Here is a 23,487-nt window from a genome sequence, read left to right on the forward strand (position 1 = left end):
GTACTCATCCTTCTTCTTCCTCCAAACACGGCGAGTAGAGTTTAGACCAAAAAGCTCTATTTTTGTCTCATCAGACCATATGACCTTCTCCCATTCCTCCTCTAGATCATCCAGATGGTCATTGGCAAACTTCAGACGGGCCTGGACATGCGCTGGCTTGAGCAGGGGGACCTTGCGTTCGCTGCAGGATTTTAATCCATGACGGCGTAGTGTGTTACTAATGGTTTTCTTTGAGACTGTGGTCCCAGCTCTCTTCAGGTCATTGACCAGGTCCTGCCGTGTAGTTCTGGGCTGATCCCTCACCTTCCTCATGATCATTGATGCCCCACGAGGTGAGATCTTGCATGGAGCCCCAGACCGAGGGTGATTGACCGTCATCTTGAACTTCTTCCATTTTCTAATAATTGCGCCAACAGTTGTTGCCTTCTCACCAAGCTGCTTGCCTATTGTCCTGTAGCCCATCCCAGCCTTGTGCAGGTCTACAATGTTATCCCTGATGTCCTTACACAGGTCTCTGGTCTTGGCCATTGTGGAGAGGTTGGAGTCTGTTTGATTGAGTGTGTGGACAGGAGTCTTTTATACAGGTAACGAGTTCAAACAGGTGCAGTTAATACAGGTAATGAGTGGAGAACAGGAGGGCTTCTTAAAGAAAAACTATCAGGTCTGTGAGAGCCGGAATTCTTACTGGTTGGTAGGTGATCAAATACTTATGTCATGCAATAAAATGCAAATTAATTACTTAAAAATCATACAATGTGATTTTCTGGATTTTTGTTTTAGATTCCGTCTGTCACAGTTGAAGTGTACCTATGATAAAAATTACAGACCTCTACATGCTTTGTAAGTAGGAAAACCTGCAAAATCGGCAGTGTATCAAATACTTGTTCTCCCCACTGTATATTTATTTTTTTAACCTTTATTTAACTAGGCAAGTCAGTTAAGAACAAACTCTTATTTACAATGACGGCCTACACCGGCCAAAACCGGACGACGCTGGGCCAATTGTGCGCCGCCCTATAGGACTCCCAATCGCGGCCGGATGTTATACAGCCTGGAATTGAACCTGGGACTGTAGTGACGCCTCTTCCACTGAGATGCAGTGCCTTAGACCGCTGCACCACTCTGAAGTAGCCACTTTAGGCTACTTCAGATCCATAGGTCCACAGGTTCCTCAACCAATACCATACCTCTGCTTGGTTGATGAACCCAAGGCACAAACTGGTTGAATCAACGTTGTTTAAACATAATTTGTCAACATATTGTGAAAAATACATTGGATTTGCAAAACGTAACCAACAAAACTGTTGTTTTGAGGGTGCAATGTATTATGTCATCATGGTAACCAATTTTCAACATAGACAAACCTTGTAAAAAATATGTGGAATTTGACCTTTGAAACAACTTCAGATCTTCAACGTTATATCCACTATCAGAAAAAAATACAATAGGCTGGACAGCACCTCCCACTGGAGAGTTGATCTATCTACAGCTATCCCTTTGGTCTCCCATCCAGGGTTTTAACCAAGCCCTGCTTTGATATTAGTCATTGACTACTACCAATTTGCTATTGTGAGAATGATTATTGAGGCATCTCTTAATAACTAAATAGACTCACTGTTGCTATCGAAGTCATTCCAAAGGGTAGGTTAAACAGAGCAAATGAAATGGGACTATACTTATAATATATCATCAATGAGACTATTTAGGCCTATATACTGTAGCATCATTTTGTGAAGTCATCAACATCTATTGTTTCTATTCAACCCAGGGTTCAACAAAAAATATACAAAACATATAAGCCTAGGGTTTCAAGCTTTGGTTGATTTCAAATGTAATCATGTTAATAATTCATATGTTGAAGAATTCACGTCTCCATCTCAACCAAAAATCTAAGTTAAAGAATAGGACTAAATCAAATCAAACTTTAAATGCACTTTAAATATAGTTTGATTTGATTTAGTCCTATTAAAGCCACAATACTGTATGTAACTTTTTGAGCAACCTGGCCAAATTCCCATAGAGATGTGTGTTACAGATCTGTCATTCTCATTGAAAGCAAGTAGATCTGTTCTATGTGCACTATTTCTATGCTCCCCTTCCTAAGTTTCATTCTTGCATCTTTTAATTTTGTACACCAGCTTCAAACAGCTAAAATTACAATATTTTTGGTTATTGAAAATATATTCCACAGTGGTTAAATGGTACAATGACTCTCTACACTGTACTTGCTTGTTGTCACATAACCTGAAATTAGGCAAACTATTAGAATTTATGCAACCAGGAAATGGCGGAGCGATTGCTGCATAGTGCATCTTTAACTTAGATCTATGGTTGAGATGGATACGTTAATCCAACATCAATTGTTAATTTGTAGACAAACTGGATGTTGAATTGTGTTGGTTGTCAACGCAACTAGATATCAACATTTGAAGGAGATGTATCTTTTGTGCCACTGACTTAGTCTGGCTTTAATTCCAATTTGTCTACAAATTAATCATTTCTATGTTGGATTCACATTTTCCATCTCAACCAAAAATCAAAATGAAAGAATATGACTAAATCAAACAAAATGGACTTTAAATAACTTAGATTTTTTTGTTGCGATGGAGACGTGAATCCAACATATCAGTTACTAATTTCTAGACGAACTGGAATTAAAGCCAGACTTTGTCAGTTGCACAAAAGATACATGTCCTTCAAATGTTGATATCTGGTTGCGTTGACAACCAAACACAATTCAATATCACTTTTGCAATACAGTAAATAGCCTATTAACTTTACGAAAAGTTAACAAATGATATGTTGGATTCACATGTCAAACTAAACCAAAAATAAAAGGTAAAGAAATGGCTCAGATGAAACTATCCAAGCATTAGATAGACCTACATGTCCTTTAAATGTTGATATTTGGTTGCATTGACAACCAAACACAATTCAATATTACTTTTGTAATACAATAAATAGCCTAAAGTTAATGCTATTTTATAAACTAACGTAACAGTATTTATTCAACCTTTAAATGAGTAACATATCCATTGCCACATTTTGAGGTTACCTTAACTATAAATGTCTTCTTATGTCATCATAGAACGCTTGCATGTTCCAGATGACATGCAAAGGTCGCACACTTGCACTATGTACTTTTAATGTAATCTCAACTGCAATCCAGGCCATTTGGTTGTTCTATTATATGAAACACAGTAACAACTCATTGTGTTTTTGTGTAAATACAAAATATCTGATATTTAATTCCGATTAGGACTTTCTTGTTCGTTTAAAAGGTTGAAAGCGCAGTGCTAACAAATTTATATGACAACTAAGCTAAAAATCAGACATTGTTTGGAATTTGGTTGTGCTTTTAGATTCTTGAAAGCATAGCGATAACACATTGGGAATTCAACAAACTCCTGGCTTTTGTTGAGTCGTGAATAAAGGTTGAAATCTCATTGATCAACGTCTCAACCTAATATTACCAACATTTCCACGTTGAATTGAAGTTGTGTGCCCAGTGGGTTGTGTTTATCATATTATAGACAACATTTTACTGGACTACAGAAGTTGTTAATTGAAGGCTGCGTCCTAGTTTGTGTCCAATCAGAGTGTATCTGTCGTAGAATGAAAATAAAGCAGCAATGCGTAAACAAGCGCTGGATCCTCCTCCGCCGCTCTCTCCTATCATCTAGCCTATATTCTGAAACCAGTTCCGTATTCAGCGCTACTTTAATGTAACGTCGGTTCGCACACCATACAGCGTGTAGGTTGTATAATTATCGGATAAGATCACACCATCTCGACCATGGAGCCTTGAACTGGAAGGTAAGCAATGCGTTTACTACTCGATACTCAGAAGCCGAGCAAGCGATGCTTGTTCGTATCCTTTTCCGGTAGGTGCTGTGATAGTAAAGTTTGGGGTGGGTTGGGAATGCGATCATGTGTCATATGGGCATGTGCGTTTTGATCATAGTCAAGTGTGTGCCGTGGCGTTAGTTTATTTCATATCTTAGTGATCGACGTAACGGTGTACGGTCCCAACAATTTGCCTACACGACTTCAATGGCAGCAACTTAAATCTTAAGTCAGTTTTTCAGGGTATGTAGCCTACTATGTCAAACTCACCATCCATAATGTTGTCCGCGCAATATCGTGGGTGACGCAAAGAATGACGCGTATGATTTCCTGGTGATGATGAGAGGGACGTAAGACACAATTATGTCACTGTAAAGGGGACCATCCTCGATTTATTTCCTTGCTGCGTATTGACGATTTTTTTGCAATCAAATCTGTGACAATTCTATCATATGACATTTCCTCTCAGAATATTCTAGTCATAGCCTACCCAAGCTAGTCAGTGCCTGAACTCTAAACTGTTATTGTAAACAACGTTGGGATCATGCAACTGAGCATAATGATCCTGCAGCGAAAATATCTTGCAAGTCCAATGGGTACATATTGTTCTCGATACATTGTGTCATTCCGCTTGAATAGGCTAACCAAAGTAGTCTCCAAACGTTTGATTCCAAAATACTATTTCCATTATATTACTGCTAGTATTAAGGGGTTAAACACTAACATCATAACAATCTTTGGAAGGAACTAAAGTTGCTTTCGATTCTAAAACATCGAGGGGGCGGGGCATAAAGGTGAAACGCACGTATGCACCTGTATCCATTTGTTTTGGTCAAATATGTAGAAGATGAAGTGATGTCTTGGTACATGTTTAAGTTTATTCAATTTCATTAAGATAATGCAACTTTGCAATTTGCATTTGAATTGAACAAATATCAAGTTGATATATTTCTGTCATAACCATGTCATACGTGTAGCATGGGATATACCCAAATTACACTGCTTTCTACTTTAATTCACAGACACCCACAGCACCACAGAGATGAAAATGCAGCACACTTGATATCTCCCTGGAGGGGAAACCTGAATTAAGATGAAGCGACTGAAGGGGAAAACCCAACAGTGTGGAGCATTGCAGAAAGTCCTGTGAACACTGACCTCCAGCCCCCATCATTCCTTTCCCCCAAATACACAACACTCCCATCACCACTCCTGCTCTGGTCCAAGATGACCTCACCGAGAAAGCACCTGGTCAAGGATTTCAACCACTTTATCACATGCTACGTGTGTAAAGGATACCTGATCAAGCCCACCACGGTGACAGAATGCCTGCACACCTGTAAGACCACCCCCTTCTCTCTTTCTCTCTCTCTCTCTCTCTCTCTCAGGTGCCACATTCATCATGACATCATGTAATATAGGCTATACCAGAAAAACACAATTTCACTATTGCATAGGTTACAGTATATCCAGGCATATTTGTGTATTCTATTAGATATGCATTACACCTAGCATCCCCTACTATGAATTCTTGTTTATTTTGGTGTAGTACGGACATTTAATAAAATGTCAAATGGCATCTATGGCACCACTAAAAGATGGCTGGGATTTAGAGCTCACAGAATCAGTTAGCTTTGTTATTTGTTGTTTTATACAATGGCCTTGCACAGTCACAGTGCTATGAATGTCAAGAGCGCGCTCTGTCCATCTCCTCTGTGTCATCCTGCATGATTTACATATCATATTACATGGTCTCCGTCTCCATTTCTGCCCTCTCCATCTGAACTGAATGTTTTATTGGAGGAGAACGGCAGATGCAAAAGCTCACTTCCAGGAATGACACATCTCAAGTGATCAGTGGGTTCAGTCACCATGACAACAAATATCCTCCACACAGGATGAGCAGTTTGGGTCCAGTTTGTTTGAAGGCAAAGTCACTTCTTTACTGTCATAGAAGTCAGATTGAACCCTAGCCCTAATGAAAAATATCAGCAGCTGCTTAGTACTGTATGGTTTGGCTGTTTTATGATTGCTTTCCCTGTGTATGTCAGTATATTTCAGCGATCCCCAGCAAAACATGTCTTTGATATTAGTCTACACTATTTCATCGTAACCTCCCGAGTGGCGCAGCGGTCTAAGGCACTGTATCTCAGTGCTAGAGGCGTCACTACATACCCAGAATCGATTCCAGGCTGTATCACAACCAGACATGATTGGGAGTCCCATTGGGCGGCACACAATTGGCCCAGTGTCGTCCGGGTTAGGGTTTGGCCGGTGCAGGCTGTCATTGTAAATAAGAATTAGTTCTTAACTGACTTGCCTAGTTAAATAAAGGTTAAATAAAAAAAAAATACAGTAGTCAGAATGTAATTAAACAGCTATACATTAGTTTAGTTTATATGGGACAAGTATAACCACTTTGACATATTTAACAAACAATCGGCCAGTGCATTCCACTATAGTGTTTCTAGCTCACATACATTTTCAACACCCGTCCCTAGATGGACTTTAATGGAAACAAAAGTGTGTGCTGCAGTGTGCTGGCTATTGAAAAAACATGTGACATGTTGTTCTGACATGCTATTGGTTGATTAAGACAGCAGATGTATATATGTGAGGATTGTTTATTTGTTGTTGTTGACTTTATTAGGATGCCAATGGCGACAGCTAGTCTTACTGGGCTCCGTCACATAATGAAAAATACATTTTTCCCCATATTTTGTTATGTTACAGCTTTATTCTAAAATGGATTCAATTGTTTTTTCCCTCAATACCTTATAATTACAAACTCGTTTTTAGAATTTTTTGCAAATTTATACAAAATAAACAACTGAAATATCACATTTACATAAGTATTCAGACCCTTTACTCAGTACTTTGTTGAAGCACCTTTGGCAGCGATTACAGCCTCGAGTCTAATTCGGTATGACGCTACAAGCTTTGCACACCTATATTTGGGGAGTTTCTCCTATTCATCTCTGCAGATCCTCTCAAGCTCTGTCAGGTTGGATGGGGAGCATCGCTGCACAGCTATTTTCTGTTCTCTCCAGAGATGTTCGATTGGGTTCAAGTCCGGGCTCTGGCTGGGCCACTCAAGGACATTCAGAGACTTGTCCCGAAGCCACTCCTGCGTTGGCTTTGCTGTGTGCTTAGGGTCGTTGTCCTGTTGGAAGGTGAACCTTCGCTCCAGTTTGAGGTCCTGAGTACTCTGGAGCAGGTTTTCATCAAGGATCTCTCTGTACTTTGCTCCGTTCATCTTTCCCTCGATGCTGACTAGTCTCCCAGTCCCTGCCGCTGAAAAACATCCCCACAGCATGATGCTGCTACCACCACCATCATGCTTCACCATAGGGAAGGTTTCCTGGCATTCAGGCCAAAGAATTCAATCTTGGTTTCATCAGACCAGAGAATCTTGTTTCTCATGGTCTGAGAGTCTTTAGGTGACTTTTGGCAAACTCCAAGCGGGCTGTCATGTGCCTTTTTTACTGAGGAGTGGCTTCCGTCTGGCCTGATTGGTGGAGTGCTGCAGAGATCATTGTCCTTCTGGAAGGTTCTCTCATCCCCACAGAGGAGCTCTAGAGCTCTATCAGAGTGACCACCTCCCTGACCAAGGCCCTTCTCCCCTGATTGCTCAGTTTGGCCAAGCGGCCAGCTCTAGGAAAAGTCTTGGTGGTTCCAAACTTCATATATTTAAGAATGATGGAGGCCACTGTGTTCTTGGGGACCTTCAGTGCTACAGAAATGTTTAGGTACCCTTCCACAGATCTGTGCCTCAACACAATCCTGTTTCGGAGCTCTACGGACAATTCCTTCGACCTCATGGCTTGGTTTTTGCTCTGACATGCACTGTCAACTGTGGGACCTTTTTATATAGACGGGTGACTTTCCAAATCATGTCCAATCAATGGAGTTTACCACAGGTGGACTTCGCTCAAGTTGTAGAAACATCGCAAGGATGATCAATGGAAACAGGATGCACCTGAGCTCAATTTCGAGTCTCATAGCAAAGGGTCTGAATACTTATGTAAATAAGGTATTTCTATTTTTTATATTTAATATTTGCCAAAAATGGTAAAAACCTGTTTCGCTTTGTCATTATGGGGTATTGTGTGTAGATTGCTGAGGATTTTTTAAATTTATTTTATCAATTTTAGAATAAGGCTGTAACAGCCTTCCGAGAGGCACGGTGGTCTAAAGCACTGCATTGCGGTGCTAGCTGTGCCACTAGAGATCCTGGTTCGAGTCCAAGCTCTGTCGCAGCCGACCGCGACTGGGAGACCCATGGGGTGGCACAGCGTCGTCCGGGTTAGGGGAGGGTTTGGCCGGCAGGGATGTTCTTGTCACATCGTGCACTAGCGACTCCTGTGGCGAGACGGGTGCAATGCACGCTGACACGGTCGCCAGGTGTACGGTGTTTCCTCCGACACAGGCTGGCTTCTGGGTTAAGCTCTCGACAAGATTGTAACTACCAATTGGATATCATGAAATTGGCGAGGAAAAAGGGGTAAAAAGAATAAGGCTGTAATGTAACTAAATGTGGAAAAAGTCAACGGGTCTAAATACTTTCCCGAAGGCACTGTACGTACATTTAAAAGCATTAACATGTAACGTGTGTGTGTGCATCTATCAGTTACACATACATGTCAGTATACAGTGGGGGGAAAAAAGTATTTGATCCCCTGCTGATTTTGTATGTTTGCCAACTTACAAAGAAATGATCAGTCTATAATTTTAATGGTAGGTTTATTTGAACAGTGAGAGACAGAATAACAACATAAAAATCCAGAAAAACACATGTCAAAAATGTTATAAAATGATTTGCATTTTAATGAGGGAAATAAGTATTTGACCCCTCTGCAAAACATGACTTAGTACTTGGTGGCAAAACCCTTGTTGGCAATCACAGAGGTCAGACGTTTCTTGTAGTTGGCCACCAGGTTTGCACACATCTCAGGAGGGATTTTGTCCCACTCCTCTTTGCAGATCTTCTCCAAGTCATTAAGGTTTCGAGGCTGACGTTTGGCAACTCGAACCTTCACCTCCCTCCACAGATTTTCTATGGGATTAAGGTCTGGAGACTGGCTAGGCCACTCCAGGATCTTAATGTGCTTCTTCTTGAGCCACTCCTTTGTTGCCTTGGCCGTGTGTTTTGGGTCATTGTCATGCTGGAATACCCATCCACGACCCATTTTCATTGCCCTGGCTGAGGGAAGGATGTTCTCACCCAAGATTTGACGGTACATGGCCCCGTCCATCGTCCCTTTGATGCGGTGAAGTTGTCCTGTCCCCTTAGCAGAAAAACACCCCCAAAGCATAATGTTCCCACCTCCATGTTTGACGGTGGAGATGGTGTTCTTGGGGTCATAGGCAGCATTCCTCCTCCTCCAAACACGGCGAGTTGAGTTGATGCCAAAGAGCTCCATTTTGGTCTCATCTGACCACAACACTTTCACCAGTTGTCCTCTGAATCATTCAGATGTTCATTGGCAAACTTCAGACGGGCATGTATATGTATTCTTGAGCAGGGGGACCTTGCAGGCGCTGCAGGATTTCAGTCCTTCACGGCATAGTGTGTTACCAATTGTTTTCTTGGTGACTATGGTCCCAGCTGCCTTGAGATCATTGACAAGATCCTTCCATTTGCGAATAATCGCACCAAATGTTGTCACCTTCTCACCAAGCTGCTTGGCAATGGTCGTGTAGCCCATTCCAGCCTTGTATAGGTCTACAATCTTGTCCCTGACATCCTTGGAGAGCTCTTTGGTCTTGGCCATGGTGGAGAGATTGGAATCTGATTGATTCATTGCTTCTGTGGACAGGTGTCTATTTTACAGGTAACAAGCTGCGGTTAGGAGCACTCCCTTTAAGAGTGTGCTCCTAATCTCAGCTCATTACCTGTATAAAAGACACCTGGGAGCCAGAGATCTTTCTGATTGAGAGGGGGTCAAATACTTATTTCCCTCATTAAAATGCAAATCAATTTATAACATTTTTGACATGCGTTTTTCTGGATATTTTTGTTGTTATTCTGTCTCTCACTGTTCAAATAAACCTACCATTAAAATTATAGACTGATCCTTTCTTTATCAGTGGGCAAACGTACAAAATCAGCAGGGGATCAAATACTTTTTCCCCCCACTGTATATACACAACAAGTAAGTCACATGGGGGAGAGTTGCCGTGACGTGTTGCTTTATCTGTTTTTTGAGATGGAACGTAATCGTGGCTCTGTATAATACTATACGTTGATCTAGGCTATAGGCCAGTGCATAGTGAATAAGTGTATATACTGTTTATATGGAAATTGGTAGAGGGCAGACTGACCTATATTTCTGCTTCTTGTGACAGATATTGCTGATCTGATTTATTTATTTATTTATTATAATTTTTTTCCTGACGGTTTGGTGATGTCACATCATAGGATATAGGCCTAATCCTCAGATCAGTATTGCATGGAATCGGATTAAGTGTTCTTCAAAGAAAGATAAAGCTATACATTATACTGTATGTGTGTGTTGTGGTATTGACCGCTGTTGCTGTGTGTTCTGTCGTATTGGCTACAGTGTGATGGATGCATCTAGAACCGGCCAGGCTATACCCACTATTTCCTTATCTCCCTGCTAGTCAACAGTTTCAATTTCAACTGCAGGACTAAGTTTTTAGTCATGCTTCAAGGCTCAACAGATACTCTGATGTTTATCAAGTTCAAACTTTAGAAATTAGATATTAGAATGCTATTCCTTCTGGTTTTCAACACAAAATCATTTTATTGTGAAGGTTATCTGAGAGAAATGGATACGAAAAGAGAAACTGCAGTCATCTTGGCATTTCTTTGCCACCTGAATGGTGTGATAAAAATCCATATTTACTTTAGGTCTGTATTTGGAGAAAATCAACCATTCTTTGTCTCTATCTCCTTTAATCTGTCAACAGTTTGTAAAAGTTGCATCATCCAACACTTTGAAGACAGCAACGACTGCCCAAAATGTGGCATCCAAGTCCATGAAACCAACCCTCGAGAGATGTTAAGGTAATACACCTCATTTTACATCTAACAGAATCTCATCTGCATTTATATTTTCCATATTGAGAATCACAGGATGATAATGAATGCTACTGAATAGATTACCATCAGTAAAGTAAAAACATGCTGGCCTTTGCACTACTGAACTGGCCCTAGCTGAATTTTGGCAGATCTGAGTTTACACCTTTTAGTTGTCCACCCGACTAGTGAGATGGTAAGGCTGGTGTGGGCTGGGCTGGGGGAGGATGGGGTGAGATCCAGGCAACAGCTGGACACCATTCTAGAGCCAAGGTTACAGCTGAAGACCTCACCCAGTGCCCAGCCCACAGATGCAATGTCTGGGAATAAGTGTGCGTGTACTTTTATTCTTCCTTTACGTCTCATTCTATCACCAGGTTGGACAACACTTTAGAGGAAATCATTTTCAAACTCGTGCCTGGGCTAAGAGAAAGTGAGTGATGTCATTTTAGTATCCACCAACATCAGATATAAATCTTGCATTTGATCGTAGGCCAAGCTGTTTTCTATTTGACCTGAATGATATAACCCCTACTCTGTGTATTCATATATTCTCTTTTTGTTTATTGACTAGAGGAACAACAGCAGGAGATCGAGTTCTGGAGGAGTCGAAAGTGGAAGGAGAATGGAGAAGGTAAATGATCTGTGTTAGTGTATCCATGAAGACCAAGACCCTCCTCAGGAGGGACCAGAATGAACCCACTCGGGTGGGCAGAGGTGGGCTGTGATTGGTTATTGAGGCGATGGGTAAGGAGGCTCTATGTGGGGAGAGATCAGTGAGCAGACAAAGACCAAGAGGAGTTGTGACTCAGGTTGCATTGTTGCAGTGACTGTAGGTGGCTGAGAGAGGGAGAGCAGGGGAGGAGGAAGGGGAACGGTTTAACAGCACTCTCTACAAGGCACTGACGAGTTCCCCCTGTTTATGATGTACAAATCACATGGAAACAACAGAATGACTAAAAAGATGGATAGATTCGGTCCGCCAGATGCAAATGCCATCCCCATGGCAATATGATGATCGACAGTTTGTTCCAAAGGTCTTTTATGATATTGCATTTCTAGGTGAAAAGCGAAAGACATCAGTATCAATCAAAACCGCCCTATCGTGAATTGTCTTGTCACAGTTTTATATGAATTCAAGGAAAACAAACTCAACTTGTATACTCTCTTGCTCACACGTAACATACTTATCCATTTATTTTGTCATAGAAGATGGCCCCCGATCGAAGAGATCCAGGCTGGATGACGATGATGATGATGATGATGGTGGGGATGGAGACTACCACAGGAGTGACCCGCAGATAGCCATCTGTCTTGACTGTCTACGCAACAGCAGCCTGGTGGGAGAGAACATTGTTAAGGTAAGTCATGGTGGAGAGGTATCTCTTCCCTGCTGCTCTGTTCTTTTTTTTCTGCTCCCTCTTCCCTGTCTCCCTAACATTATTCCTCCCACTTTTTTAGGTTGATTGGGTTAGGTACAGTATTATCAAGCTATCTCCATTATGTCCTTCTAACTGTCTAACATCTCAGAATGTGAGTTGAATAGAATATAGATAGACAATGATGCTGTGCCCTTACAACAACAAAAAGCACATGTTAAATTTGCAGTTTCACATGTGAAATAGCTGTTTTTCACATTGAGCTTAAATTTCACACGTGAAACTGTATTTACTGTATTCAATTTAGATTTCACATGTTAACTCCACCTTTTTCACATGTGAGGAGAATAACATGTTTTCACCTCATAAGAAAATTGGATATGCAGTTTTACATGTGAAAAACATTCACATGTGAAAATCTAATTTTCACATTTGAAATTGCATTTTCACATGTGGAAAACATTCAGATGAAAATCTCACTTTCACGTGAAATTGCTTTTTCACATGTGAAAAACATTCACATGAAAATCACATTTGCAGTTTCACATGTAAAACGCTGGTGAAAAACTCAGTTTCACATGTGGGGTTGAAATAATGTTATTCTCCTTACAAACTCAAAATGTCGCTAACAACAAAGGGAATTAACAAAGCAAATCACTGACAACCAAAACAAACGGATACAGTTGGGTTTTAGTAGGGGTTCTCAAAGAACCTCACGGGGGTTGTCCACTGAACGTTAACTAGCAACAAGAGTCTGGATCCTAAAAGGCACACACCACGAATGCCCACTAAATTTGCCCAAGAAAAACCCACACCAAGTTATAATATGGAGCTAAAGGCAAGTGGAGCAAACCAAAGGGGAGAACACATGATAAAAGGCTTTGTTTTTATCACACTCAAAGAGGAAGTGCTAATCTGCGCTCAAACACTTCCAACATCTCTCATTCCCACTCTCTCAAGAACCACCGGAGCACTGGCTCAGCCACTCTTAAATACCACCTGGGCTAGCACCTTCTGACTAACGAGATGGGCTAGCCAGCACTGGTGTGACACGTACTTACTAATGAGGTGACACCGATCGGTGCACCCCACCTGCTAACGTGCTACCTCGAAATATGAAAGGAAAACCCTGAATCTGGAACAGGTGACCACATCTAAACAGCCCAAATGTGGGACAAGGGAACGATTTTGCAAGACATTCACGGAACAGTGGCCAGAATAAATGTTTCGGTGGCAGGTTAATGGATCACATTCAAACGGAGACATAGTTCTGCTGTATGAAGGTCACTGCCTGTTAATAAAGGGGCCATCCATAGTTGCCACATACATTTCTGGACTTTTAAGTTAATGATATGAACCGATTGATTCTTAAATATACAACGTATAAATGCCTCATGAACTTAGTTCAACTGTCGTACCCTATCAGAACCCAAAATATACAATTGTTTACAAACAATGGAGTAAAACAAAGTAAATGTAAACAACCACTGTATAGGCTTAAAACTATAATGTTGATATCATGGATGGTTAGTCCTTGCATCCATAGCGTAGTCAATGGATTTGAGTGGTTGCATTTGTCCAGCCCCCTCCCTCAGGTTTTTACTGAAACTGTGGCAGGGAGTAATAGTGTTATTATATGGTGCAATCCTCTAGTGAGTGAGTTACTTTTGTGCCAATAAGATCAAGGAAAACTACTGAAGTCCAGAACAAAAAATCTAAAGAAAAACAGGAACCCAAAAGTATTGACAGCAAAACAAAATATTGCAAGGGAATCATTTTGAAATGCAAGAACAAAATGAATTTCAGTGATAAAAAATAAATAAATGACAATGTGATCAAATAAAATGCCTCCCTTTTCCCAGAAATGTTCCCTATCTTTGGTTATGATACCCTGGCCTTTGCTTTCGCTGTCTTTTTTCCAGTTGCAAGTTTTGGCACATTCATTCCAGCAACATAGCACTCTGCATCCCACTGCTGGGTTGCCTCTGAAGATAAGCAGGGTCGGTCTCTGGATGGGAGACCAGATGTAGCTGGAAGTGGTGAAAAATGAAACATGAAAAATAAACGTGCGGAAAACAAATGTCACATGGGGATTTTTTCCCCCCATGAGGGTAAAAAACATGTAAAAAAAATCTATCTGTGAAACTTCACACTTGTCTGAAAACCACGTGTCTGACTTGTGAAAAATATAAATAATAATTCTGATTTGTTCACACGTGTCTGAAAACCATGTTTCTTTCACGTGATTTTTTTTGTGTTATCCTTTATTTCCTGGGCTGGTCTGAAAGCTGGTCAGTGAATATGTGGTTTGGAGAGGAGGAGGAGGAAGGGGAGAAGAGAGCAGGAGGGAGAGAGGAGAGGAGAGCAGGAGGGAGAGAGGAGAGGAGAGCAGGAGGGAGAGAGGAGAGCAGGAGGGAGAGAGGAGAGAGGAGAGCAGGAGGGAGAGAGGAGAGGAGAGCAGGAGGGAGAGAGGAGAGCAGGAGGGAGAGAGGAGAGGAGAGAGGAGAGGAGAGCAGGAGGGAGAGAAGAGAGGAGAGCAGGAGGGAGAGAAGAGAAGAGAGAGGATCATAATGGTTTCATATTGAGGTATAATATAGGATGATTCTCTGTGCCAAAGGGATGCTATTAGTATTAAATGCACTAACTGAATTTAATTATGCATTCATAAAAATTAAATAAAAATTAACCAGAAAATGGCTCTTTGAAACATATGGATTTGCATGCTCTTCACATAATTCTGAATAAATGTGCCTGAATCATTGAATTCATCTTCTGAACCTCCACTCTAGGGCTTAATGAAGAAATTTATACGCTGCTCGACTCGAGTGACAGTCGGAACAATCAAGAAGTTTCTCAGCTTGAAGTTAAAGCTTCCAAGTTCTTATGAGGTAACACGCTAAGCTTTTGTACGTGCTCTATACCCTTTTGTATGTATCTACTGTATGACCGATATTAAACCCATGCTATTGAATATTAGTTTTGTGTGGGCCTCACATAAAGCAGTCTCCTGCAGCCTCTCCTGTGTTTAGTGTTGAGGGGGAAAGGGCTGGCCTTGTTAGCAAGCAAGCTGCACTTACTCTCGCTGCACCCTTAGGAAAAGACCTGCACCCTTAGGAAAAGACCTGCACCCTTACGAAAAGACCTGCACCCTTACGAAAAGACCTGCACCCTTAGGAAAAGACCTGCACCCTTAGGAAAAGACCTGCACCCTTAGGAAAAGACCTGCACCCTTAGGAAAAGACCTGCACCCTTAGGAAAAGACCTGCACCCTTAGGAAAAGACCTGCACCCTTAGGAAAAGACCTGCACCCTTAGGAAAAGACCTGCACCCTTAGGAAAAGACCTGCACCCTTAGGAAAAGACCTGCACCCTTAGGAAAAGACCTGCCATCTAAAACCTAAAAGGCTTCTTCGGCTGTCCCATAGGATAACCTTTTGAAGAACCCTTTTTGGATCCAGGTAGAACATTTTTTGGATCCAGGTAGAACATTTTTGGATCCAGGTAGAACTCTTGAGTTCCATGTAGAACCTTTTCCACAAAGGGTTCTACATGGAATCCAAAAGAGTTCTACCTGGAACCAAAAAGAGTTCTCCTATGGGGACAGCGGAAAACCCCTTTTGGAACCCTTTTGTTTTCTAAGAGTGTGGGCCTCTAGAGCACTAAGATTGCATAGATGCCATACACACAGTAACACTTTCACTAACTATTTAGAAGTAGTGACTGTACCATTGATACATTTGCCTTCTAGCATTTATAAACATTTGTAGGCATTTAAAAGCATCCATACACATTTGTAATGGATTATTAATGAAGGCTATTATAAAATGTTACCCAGCTTTCTCTATGTACAATGTCTGTCACATTCTCTCCATTAAGAGATATTTGAGTCCTTGTCCTTTTGTTTGAACATTATGAGAAAGGGAGATATGTTTAACTCTAGTCCTGTTCTCTAGCAGCCTGTGCTCTGACGATCATCCCATAGTAGTCTAATTCTTAGTCACCAGCCTCTGTGTCCCCTTGCAGCTAGACGTCCTATGCAACGGGGAGATCATGGGAAAAGACCACACCATGGAGTTCATCTACATGACGCGGTGGAGACTTCGCGGTGAAACCGTAAGTAAACCCTCAATGATATCAATGCCCCCCCCATTCCCCTCGTTTATAAAGATGCTAAGCCCCGTACCTTTCTCGCCAGGGGATAAGCTGTGGCCGCTGAATGACGGTGCTGTAGTCTTACTGGTCTCCATGAGAGTCAATGCTTGCTTGGCTTTAAGCCGATTAGCTGGTTAGCCGTCTAAAATGCCACCATCACTCTGTGTGAACTGATGCATCAAGCAGGAAGTAGCAGTGACATGGTTAGCAGAGCTTATTACAGGCTGTAAGATGTGTCTGGTACTATAGGTTTGCATCAAAGCATGTTTGGATGCCTCGTCCGTGAAAGAAAAAAAGCTGCGAAGTGGAATGGTGAATGAAGTTGTTGTTTCACAGTGTGTCGTAATGGTACTATACACTATTGGAGACATTTGCAAGGCTGGTATTGTATTGCTAGGTCATGGTAAAATGCAGTAGAAATATGGCTGCTTCTCTTCCTCAATTAATCCGCTTTCCTCTTGTTCACCTCACAAAAGATAGGCCTATGTTGTGGTCACTATATCTTCACCTGAACTTCAGTCAACCATGCTTAAACCTAACCAAGTGCCCCCAAGTCTTCTGCAAAGTGTGCTAGGCTAACTAACACACTAACTAACACACTTCAACTTGACCTCATAAGCACATTTGCTAGCCGGGTGCCTTGGCTGCTCATTCCATTGCTCATGATTGTCACTTTTAGATGGGCAGGTCTGGGCTCCGGCAGCACAGGGTCAGGTCATGAATCGCTGTATTGGTCCATGAAGACAGGTGAGGAAAGCAGTGAAGGCTCCTGACAGCTGCCCCAGCAGGGTGCCTGTTCCTGGGCTTGTCGCCTGACACTCTACCCTTCCACAGCCAGTTTATCACCACTGGCTCAATAGAGGGGTCTTTTAATAGTGCTGAGTGATTTGTGCTTTTTGAGGTCGGTTCGGTTTCAGTTCAATTCTAAAAAAATATTCACCGATTTCGGTTTCTGTCATTTTAAACAAGAAATGCATTATGTGGGTTGAATGCTCTAACTACACAAAATACAACAATTAATAAAAGTTCCATGATGGTAGTAATTATTAGCCATAATTTATTCACATTACTTCAATGAAATATTTTAGCTGTGTATTTTACATTGGTTTTATTTGATGACATTATTTCATTCCAATTGATCATCTCTATAGAGCTGCTGCCTATGCTGTCTGACAAAATGAATATTTTAGTAGTTCTTCAAAGTAAATAAGGCATACTTTTATGACTGCTGAATACCTACTATCAATCACCAAGAACATGTATTTTCAGGTAGAGATACTTCGTGAAACAACTGCTCTCTATCCTCTCCATCGCGTGTTCTTCTTCTGCCTCTTCTCTCTCCCGCTCTGTCTGCCATACACAGACCGGACAAGTAGGCACGCAATGGATCATGGTCATTGTAGTTAATTACAAAGTTTTCTGCCCAAAACTATGTAGAATATTGGCCTGTTGGAAACTACAACTCCCTACTACATCGCACAGTTTGGGCTTGATCTGATTTCTCTCTAGAGAAACTGTGCATTGAGCTCACATGAAAAAGTAGAACGAAATGGAATTAAAATAAATTAACCGTCAAAGTGGGACAATCTGTTTAAAGAAAATGACCAACATTTTGGTTAGTCATTCAGCACTAGGCCCTGGTTTAGTTACAACATACAACACCCCTAAGGCCAAGTAAACTGTACAGTTTTAATCATTCAATTGATTTCCCTGTTTTGACTGATACTCTGCTAATTTAGGCTTGTGTTAAAGACAGGTTCTGGCAAGCTTAAAATACCCTCGTCTTCACTCCTCAGTCCTTACGCAGAATGTTCTGATTCCAAGAACAGAATCCAAGGAAGGCAGCAGTAAAGCCCTCTAGCTTATAAGAACAATATTTAATGTAGCGATCAACGTTGAACCCCCCCAAAAATCCGATGACAGTATTACTGACCTCACATGACCAAATTTGGCATCTGGGGCAGATTGTCCCACTGTGCAGAATAGGTGATAGCTCTGTGCCTAGAATGAATCCCTGTCCTCCCCTGGACCAAATGACCAGAAACTGGGTCAGTGTGGGCCGACTAATTTCCCTTCTCTTTGGGATTGTACGTAAGTGTCTCCTGCCTACCGCTGCTGCATGTCTACCAGCCTGTCTAAAAATAGACCCGCTTTATATGATGTGTCTGTGGAGTGTCTTTCTCTTTCACCTGCATCAGACTTTTCTCTCCTCATCACGCTCCCTCTGTTCTGCTCTCATACCTTTCCTTCCACTGCAGCATATCCTGGCTACGAAACTACAATCCGTATAGATGAAGCAGCACATCAGATTGTGTTGTTTTAGGTAGAAAGGTCCCCTGCAAGCCTACTGTTTATATGCTATTCTTACAATGCAGTGGTGTAAAGTACTTAAGTAGTACTTTAAAGTATTTTTACTTAAGTCATTTTTTGGGTATCTGTACTTTACTATTTACATTTTTGAGAACTTTTACTTCACTACATTCCTAAAGAAATTAATGTACTTTCTACTCCATACATTTTCCCTGACACCCAAAAGTACTTGTTACATTTTTAATGCCTTTCGGGCCAAGAAAATTGTCCAATTCACGCTCTTAAAGGGAAAATCCCTGGTCATCCCTACTGCATCATGTCTGGCAGACTCACTAAACACAATGCTTCATTTGTAAAAAATGTTTTTACTCAAGTATGACAATTGGGTATTTTTCCCACCGCTGTTACAATGTTAGAACGTCTACGTTACTTATTCTCTGATTATTGTCTCCATTGTAGTGGATTCTGTCCAAGGGTGACCAATGTCATCTCCCTCTTTCAGGCCTACCCAATGGTACTAGAATATCGGCCACGGATAGACTTTGGTTGACGGAGAGAGACGTGGGACTACTCCTGCACTAACAGCCCATTGACAGACTACACAATGAATGGATGTGCCTGGCACAAGAGACAAGGACCACGTCTTCCTATCATCTGCATGCAGTAGTCCGTTATTGCCTCTAATCTCATTCTGTTCTTGTATGTTATCTTCCAGTTTCACAGATTTCTTTCTAAAACGCAACAACGGTTTAAGAACATGCCTGCATATCATGGCGTATTAATGCTTGGAAACGTACCAAAATGTAACTGACTCAAGAGTGAAGACCTGCCGTTGGTCCACATCACTTGAAAGTGTTAAGAATAATGCAAAGTGAAATGACTAGTAATCCACTGTTACGCAACACAAGAAAGATATTCCAAGACAAAGGTGTACACTGGCAAACGGCCCATAATATTTCCCCCGATCTCCTATCTATGCTGTATTTAGTGTCTTACATGACCTCTCCCCTTACTTCTGTTTTTAATCATTAAAGGGGCAATCAGCAGTTGCAACATCCGTTTTTGGACTTATAAATTAACCATATATGCCCATTGATTCTTGAAGAATATAACTTGTATAAATGCCTCACGAGCTTAGTTCAACTGTCGTACCCGATCTGAACCCAAAATATAAACTTGTTTTACTCCAATGTTTGTAAACAAAGTAAATGTAAACAAACTGGATATATCCCCAAAACATGGTAAAAACCTATAATTGTAATATCATGGAAGGTCAGTCCTTGCATCAATAGCTCTGTCTATAAATGTGAGAGTGGTTGCATTTCTCCAGCCCCATCCTTAGCTTTTACCGAATTAGGGACGGGGGAATAGGCTTTGTTATTGTTTCTACTAATGATTGCCGCTTTAACTATGGTAGTGCCTTTCCCCACATGTCTCTCTTTCAGTGGACTGCAAAATCCAAACTGCTCATCATATCAAATTCCTTGTTTAATAGCCTAGTGGAGTCAAAAGCCCCATGTTATAGCTTATATAGGTCATTCTACAGAAAATGTGCAAATCGGGGGTTGAATTTTTGTAATAATTTGTATCCTATTTTTCCCAAACTTTCAGCAAACGTCTTCCAACATATGTCAGGTGACTTACTGTATATGCTACTTGCACACTTTGTATTGCATATTTTACCTGTATTCCTTACTAAATATGTAACTATGGAAACATAGTGAACAAGTTGCGGTAAAGGGAGAACCATGCACAGTAGTGATCATTTTGATTAACGTATTACAGATTTTATTTGCATAACAAAATAGTAAAAACATAAATATAATCTTTGTTGTTCTCTGTGAAATGTTGATTGTATGAATCCGAAACTTGTTGATTGATTGAATTGCTTATGCATCTAATTAATTGTGTTTTTAGATGTTTAAATGATCACTTTACCTATCTTTATTTTGGCAAAATACCAGGTGTTTCTGTGTCAAGTGTCAATCATAGAGATCCATGGATCACTCTAGGTGACTATAACCCTGAATTTATGTGGTTTTGAGTTCATGAGCCCTTTATTAAATTGTAAGAAACTCAAGTAGGATGAATTTGAGTACAGTATAGTAGAGCACAGTACAGTATAGCACATTAAAGGTGTCTATGTTTTGGCCAAATAGATGTCAGTGTTTTGGCTCTTGGAGGGTTGGAGCTCCCCTGCTGGCTATGCATCTTAATACTTGACACTTTTTCCTGAAGTGTGCGCTTGTCCACTACCCACATGGTGGTCCTCTCTTCCTCAGTTGGTAGAACATGGAGCGTAACTTTTACATGGAGATCGCACGGGCAACACCATTGAGGCGGTCACAGATACCATAATGGCACAGATATATAGAGTTCTCGTCTTTGTATCTGTATGGTGTCAATTGTTTCGGTTGTAACCGTTTTGGTTTGGACAATTTTGACACATTTTGGACTTTAAGAATCGCCATAGCTAACATATAGCTGGCTATCTTTCATTTGGGCAGATGTACATCGCAGAACCGTACTTTACATATTAATTGATTATACTAGATGTTCGGCAGTGAAACTGCTTAAAAATACATGAAGACTTACCAACTTGCTCACTCATTTTCTCTAAAATGTTTGCAGGCAGACTGCTCATCATGTGGTCATGCTGGAGAGGGGTGGGCTAAGACACTGCATTTCAATACAAGAGGCGTCACTGCAGTAACTGGTTCGAATCCAGGCCTCATCACATCCGGCCGTAATTGGGAGTCCCGTAGGGCAGTGCACAATTGGCCCAGCGTCTTCAGGGTTTGGCCGGGGTAGGCCGTCATTGTAAATAATAATTTGTTCTTAACTGACTTGCCTAGTTAAAAAAAAAATCAATTACAAATGTAAAAATAATCCCATTACCTGGTGATATTTGTAGGGTTGTGGCTTAAGGCACATTCATTCTACAGTCTTTAAATGTGTGTGTTTCAGTAGTGCCATCAAAAGTTGGGACAGCATTTATTTGAAAAATTTTTTAAATTAAACAAAACTACTAATTTAGATCAGTATCTTTCAATGTAATAATATAATAACTCAAGATGTTCTATTGAAATTGTAGTATAAAAAAATTGCTTTATTTTCAAACATGGAGTTTAGGAGTCAGGGTTTGGGACAACCACATCTCAATAGAAATAGCTGTATAAACAATGACTGTACTAAATTGTTTTGCCTTGGATTGAATTAGAACATATCATGATGTAAATAAATGTCTTAAGTTTGGAGACTTAACTGTTTTTAAAAAATATTGTTTGGGTGTGGGACTTCAATTTGCACCACTTCTGTAGAATCGCCCATGTACAAGGAAGCTATGGCTACCTACCATATCCCTATCTAAAAATGAGTTATATTCTTCTTTTCAATGGCATTTTGATGTTATTACCACATATAATGCTATATGAGTACTGTAAGACTAGTTTTGCTGGAAGAAGGTTAGAAAAAGCAGAGTATCGCCTACACTGTCTGAAATGTGTAGCTGTCTGTTTGTGCACTATGTAAAACGTATTGGGCATTATGGTTGACTTGTACATAGTGGAGATTTGTTTAGACTGTTTACTACTCTACTGGATGGCTTAACATTAATGTATTATCACTGCCCTATAAAAACTGTACAGGCTGGCATGATACGGTCCCGCCATAACCCTCACCATTTGTTTCTGATGATGGATCATTAGACAAATGTTTTAAAGGCTTTTTCCCCTTCACATAACATTTCTCTTTTTCTCACTCTCCTCTCAACACCAAAGAATAAAAGCAGACATAGCAGTGGTTGTATTTTATCTGTTCAAGTTTGACAGAGATATTTTAATCCATACGTAGACAAATGTTTGGGGGGACAACTGAATGCATTAAACTGAAATGTACATAGACAAATGTTGAGGGTACTGAAGTCATCTTGGTAGGAAACAAAATGTGGAGTGCAATTTGCCAATGTATTAGGATTTTTCATACAGTAGATCTCTGACAATAATACGTTTATGTTCATTTGCAGTTATGTGGGAGAACCACTCAATGGACAGATTGGACACCAATTTCTGGGAGCCCCTAAAAGTACAAGTCTTTACAAATTTCCACAAGTAAAAGTTGTAGTTGAAGCCTACACTCTTAGAAAATAGGGCTCGCTCCAAAAGGGTTCTTCGGCTCTTGCCATAGGAGAACCCTTTTTGGTTCCAGGTAGAACCCTCTGTGGAAAGAGTTCTTCATGGAACCCAAAAGGGTTCTACCTGAAAATAAAAAAGGGTTATTTAAAGGGTTCTCTTATGTGGACAACCGAAGAACCCTTTTAGGTTCTAGAAAGCACCTTTTTTTTCTAAGAGTGTACCTAGCATTCTTGTGTACTTTCCTGTTTCACACATGCTTTTTCCTGTTTGAAATGCTATCTCATATTTTCCTTAACCCAGCTGTAGTGGTTTTAAAAGTCAGCAAAGTAAATGTTTAGACTGAATAATTCTTGAAACATCCCTGTGCTGCAATGAACAATATGTATTTTTGTAACAAGAAGCACTTGTAGATATTTTCTTTAAAAATGAAATTGTATGTTGTATATTTAACAAACTTAAAATGCTGCTTAGAATAATCTATTCTATTTTTCAATGTCAATGTGCCTGATAAGCATTCCTAGAGAGATTAGAACTGTACATATGCAAGAGCTGCTCTATATGTGACATGATGACAAAATACCAAAATACAGAACTCATTGAATTAACTTGGTGTCATTTCATAATTT

The 23,487-nt window shown here is 40.6% G+C and overlaps 1 protein-coding gene across 2 annotated transcripts; it reads left to right on the forward strand.

Moving 5' to 3' along the window:
• Positions 1–3,612: 3,612 nt before the first annotated feature.
• On the forward strand, positions 3,613–22,526 carry LOC106578969 (polycomb group RING finger protein 5-B). 2 transcript variants are annotated; one of them, XM_014158304.2, is made up of 9 exons: positions 3,613–3,816; positions 4,869–5,185; positions 10,780–10,876; positions 11,266–11,321; positions 11,463–11,522; positions 12,101–12,249; positions 15,057–15,155; positions 16,290–16,379; positions 19,231–22,526. In XM_014158304.2, the coding sequence occupies exons 2-9, from the start codon at positions 5,074–5,076 to the stop codon at positions 19,276–19,278; spliced, it is 711 nt and encodes a 236-aa protein (XP_014013779.1). In that variant the 5' UTR covers positions 3,613–3,816; positions 4,869–5,073; the 3' UTR covers positions 19,279–22,526. The 2 variants fall into 2 exon arrangements, with proteins under 2 accessions (XP_014013779.1, XP_014013778.1); XM_014158303.2 differs by having other exon boundaries at positions 3,615–3,816; positions 12,098–12,249.
• Positions 22,527–23,487: the final 961 nt, after the last annotated feature.

Source organism: Salmo salar, chromosome ssa19 (genome assembly GCF_905237065.1).
Source record: "Salmo salar chromosome ssa19, Ssal_v3.1, whole genome shotgun sequence".
Taxonomy (NCBI): Eukaryota; Metazoa; Chordata; class Actinopteri; order Salmoniformes; family Salmonidae; genus Salmo; species Salmo salar.

Excerpts from the sequence above, each read along its gene's own strand:
- LOC106578969 (XM_014158303.2), top strand. The coding sequence starts at position 5,074 with ATGACCTCACCGAGAAAGCACCTGGTCAAGGATTTCAACCACTTTATC. Across the intron at positions 11,523-12,097 it reads GTGGAAGGAGAATGGAGAAG|AAGATGGCCCCCGATCGAAG; the intron begins GTAAATGATCTG and ends ATTTTGTCATAG. Across the intron at positions 12,250-15,056 it reads TGGGAGAGAACATTGTTAAG|GGCTTAATGAAGAAATTTAT; the intron begins GTAAGTCATGGT and ends CCTCCACTCTAG.